Source organism: Cynara cardunculus, assembly GCF_001531365.2.
Source record: "Cynara cardunculus var. scolymus isolate 2C chromosome LG 12, CcrdV1, whole genome shotgun sequence".
Lineage (NCBI taxonomy): Eukaryota > Viridiplantae > Streptophyta > Magnoliopsida > Asterales > Asteraceae > Cynara > Cynara cardunculus.
The window spans coordinates 10,244,995-10,249,410 of record NC_037539.1 but is presented as its reverse complement, the minus strand read 5'-3'; the positions used below and the strand labels follow the sequence as shown (position 1 = coordinate 10,249,410).

The 4,416-nt window shown below is 36.3% G+C and overlaps 1 protein-coding gene across 1 annotated transcript; it reads left to right on the top strand.

The window, feature by feature from the left end:
- Nucleotides 1–1,925: 1,925 nt before the first annotated feature.
- Nucleotides 1,926–3,149, top strand: LOC112523563 (RING-H2 finger protein ATL51-like). The gene has a single exon (XM_025133218.1). It carries the CDS (start codon nt 1,926–1,928, stop codon nt 2,997–2,999), a length of 1,074 nt encoding a protein of 357 aa, XP_024988986.1. The 3' UTR covers nt 3,000–3,149.
- The last annotated feature ends 1,267 nt before the right edge of the window (nt 3,150–4,416 follow it).

Here is a 4,416-nt window from a genome sequence, read left to right as displayed (position 1 = left end):
AGTAATTTGTTTCATCATCAATCAATGATATACTTTTGGTACATATAATGACATCATTTGAGGTCACACTCAAATTTATAAGATTTGTATTATATATGTGTGTGGGTGCGTGCACTACAACAAAATCGGGTTTATAGGATTTTATTTTATAAGTGTTGTCAGGTTTGACCACCTGTTTGGTTAGTATACATTGAAACGAAATATGTCTGTTTGGTTTACATAATATAGCTTTGGAATTGGAATGAAATATTGGTAAATGACCAACATGGTTTTTTTTGAAAATTTTAATTTTTTAAAAAATAAAAATTAAGATCGCTGGTGGTCGGCGGTGTCAGATGGTGATTCAGATCGCTGGTAGTAGCTGGTGGTCGGCAGTGGTTTAGATCGATGGTGGTTCATAGTGCTTCAGGTGGTGATGGTTGGATGTGGTTTAGATCGAGGGTGGTTCAGATCGATGGTTGTTCAGATCGGTGATGGTAGGCGGTGGTTCAGATCGACGATGGTCGGCGATGATTCAGATCTTTAGGTAGTTGGCGGTGATTCAGATCAATGGTGGTCCATAGTGGTTCCGATGGGATGGTCAACATTGGTTCAGATTGGTGGTGGTCCATGGTGGTGATATAGATCAAGTTCAGATTGATGGTGGATAAGATCGGTGGTGGTCGGTGGTGGTAGTCGACGGTGGTTCAAATGGCGATGGTCGATGGTGGTTCAGATGGCGGTGGTCGGCGGTGATTCAGATCGACGGCGGTTGAAGGTCGTCGACGATGGTCATATTGGGTTTTATGAGATTAAGGTATATTGGGTTAAGGGCATATTTGATATTATGAAAATAGAGAATTTCATTTCATCAAAATACCATGTAGTTGCTAAAGAATGTTAAATTATTTTATTTGTGGAATTTGTAGGATTTTAAATATTCCTTTCGTGAAAAATAATAAACCAAACGAGAGAATGAAATTTGGTAAATAAAATTCAACATTCCAATTTTATCAGATTCCTTCAGAATCTGCGAACCAAATGCTCCCTCATATTCGCGCCATGGAGGTTAACTAGGAACCAAAAAGTCAGGCCTCAACACCATAACATATGTTATGTCATAACGGGTTATTCAGAATATTGCTGATAACTTGCCTCCCCACTCTATATAAAAAAAAAATATTGCTCATAACCAAGTGATAAACACATTGTAATACATAATAAACGTTAAGCCATACTAATATAACAAAATACTTTGTAAATTTCAAAATTTCTTTCGGGTTACATTAATTTTTCGACCCTGATTTACGAAAAAAAGTATACATTCCATAGCGTTAGTACCATTAATTCGGAATAAAATATAACCAAGAGAGTATATAATATTATATCCTTTTCTTTATCCTTTTTAATGGTTTATTTATATATTTAATTGATATGATTAATCATTTTTAATATATATATATATATAAAAGTAAGATAAAGAAATATGAATGACGACTTTGAATGGTTTCAATATTCTCTTGGGTTGATAGTTATCGAGGTTGGTTGAACCCCACCCATCCACATTTCACCAACTACTTGTAAGAATCTTTGCCACAACTCGGGGGTTGAGTGATCACCATCCAAGTATCAATATCAACCACCCCTAACCCTAATGGTCATGTCAACAAGCTATCCATCATTTTCACTTCCCAAAAAATTAAAGATAAAGTAAACCCCAAAAATTAAAGGCAAGATTTCAAGAAGATGGTAGACCACCAAAAGCTAAAGTAAATCCAACACAAGAATATTAAGAGACACATCACCCCTACCCCTTACTTTGCTTCCCTTCTCATCTAAGACCCCTCCCTTTACTCCTCTCCATCTTTATTTCCATTCCCCCTTTCCGGAACTACATAGCCACCTGCAACTTCTTGCTGAGTTGATCCATCAGAATCTTGGTGGTCATGGGTTCCATGGCCAACACCAATTGGCCACCATATAATGGGTATAGAGACTGTTCACAAGGCATATGTAGCATGTACTGCCCACAATGGTGTTACATCATATTCCCACCACCGCCGCCCTTCCAGTCCCAAGATGACGACGGTTCCGGCATGAACTTCTCCCCTCTCATCATTGTGGTGATCGGAATCCTAGCAAGTGCTTTCCTTTTGATAAGTTACTACACCATCATCTCCAAGTATTGTAAACGGAGATCGGGACACCAGTTGAATCCGTCGTCTCAAGATTCCGACCACCGGAATCAGTCGTCGACCACCCATGACCAATGGCAGCACGCAGCAACTGGGCTAGACGAGTCGCTGATCAAATCCATCGCCGTTTGCCGGTACCGTAAAGGCGACGGAGTGGTGGAAGGATCTGGAGATTGTGCGGTATGTCTTTGCGAGTTTCAAGAAGGTGAGAGTTTAAGACTGTTGCCCAAGTGCAGTCATGCATTCCATCTTCCGTGCATTGACGCTTGGCTCAGGTCTCATTCCAATTGTCCGCTATGCCGATCCCATGTCATGCCCGGAATCCCAGTTCCATTCCGACGACCTCTGGAATCAGAGATTACGTCTTCCAATCTCCACGTGTCTTCCCTTGTGTTCCAAAGGAGGAATGATCTTGTTCTTGTTGTGGAAGAGACACCAAGCGGTGATCATAGAGATGAAGCTGTTGTGGTCAACGTCGTCTCAAACGAGATTTTACCAAAATACCCTTTTCATGATCAACTACATGTCGATGGAATGAGGATTCCCATGAACATGGGAAATGGAGATGACCAAGAAATTATTAGAAGATCAACTTCATTGGGATCAATGTCTTGCCAAAATCCAAATCTTTTGATTGCTGATATACTAGGGATTGATGAAGAGGATCATGATGATCATGATCATGATCATGATCATGATCATGATCATGATCATGAACAGGGAGAAAATAGTAAATCAACAATGACAAGTAAAAGAATGAAGAGATCTGTTTCCACAGGGAGATTCATGTTCACAAAAGGAAAGGATTCCACTCTACCAAACTGAGGACAGGATGGTAATTTCATATGTACAAAGAGAGAATATGATCATTATACATGTAGATGTCCTTACATTTACATGTGGAAATGTTGCTTTAATCCATTGAAAAAAAGAGATGGTAACTTTTTTTCCCCCATAAGTTATATATTTATTAGAGCTACAAAAATTTATAGCCTCTTGTACTTTGTGTTACAAGGATTGTACATTTTATTTTGCTTTGGATTTTTTTTTTCTAAATTTTTGAAAATATTTCGTTTATATACGTTGAATCATTTCCGATCCCCTTACGATTAAATTTGCTTTTTTCGATTTTATTCTTAAAATAAAAGTTTAATAAAACATATTCTTGTAGTTACAGTTTTGTAACAATTTGGATCCTATTACTAACGGTCGTTAAGAAAATCAGTTAATTGACCCATGTGTCCCTCAAGTTAGGGGCATTTTTGTTTTTCTACGTATTGTTAGAACCTTTTTTATTTATTTGCTTATTTTTCATTTTCTTTTTTGATTTCAATATCATAAGAAAGGTGAAAAACAAAACAAATGCAATTCAAAACAAACATGACTTATTAAAGCCTAATAAGACGTAGTAAAACCAACGATATTGATCATGATCCATTGAGGCCCACAAAGGCCGATTTTAATTGATCCATTAATATCCACTAACATTGATCTACCGATCCATGTAAAACAAATATGGACCTAATGATTAAAAAATTAGGGTTATTTATAAAAATAACCGGTTTACACAACCCTTTACCACAAAATAATCACATTTTAGAGGTTTTGCCAAAATAAACCACTCAGGGCGATCCACACACATTGGGGGCGATCCCCCTTAAAAGTCTTAAAAAAAATTTCCTCAAAAGTCGAGATGACTGTTCACCTCGTTGACCGTGTTTGACATCATCCCCGGGGCGATCCGTACTGTACCGGGGGCGATCCGTATTGTACGGGGGGCGATCCGGGTTTTTTTTTGTATTTTTTATAAAATTGAAATTGTATTTTTTTAACCTTTTTAGAACCAAATTTCATGGGAAAAAGTTTAAAAATAAATCTTTATAATTATGGAGACGCAAAAATTATTTTTCTCTGTTTTGTGTTTCGGAAATCAGATATAATATCTGATTGACGAAATTTGACCTCTATTTTTTTGTTTTTTATTCAACAATTAAGAGGTGTTTTTAATCAAAATGGAAAAATACATAAAGTGTGTCTTTTTATATATTTAATTTTAAATTTCACAGTTTTTCGTTATAAAATAACCGAATGATAATTGTTGTATTTTTTTTAATTTTTTGGTATTTTTAATAAAACTGATACACCATTGAAGACTTGAAGTTATATTTTTTAACTTTTTAGAACCAAATTTCATGGGTAAATGTTTAAAAATAAAGGTTTATAATTATGAAGAAGCAAAAAT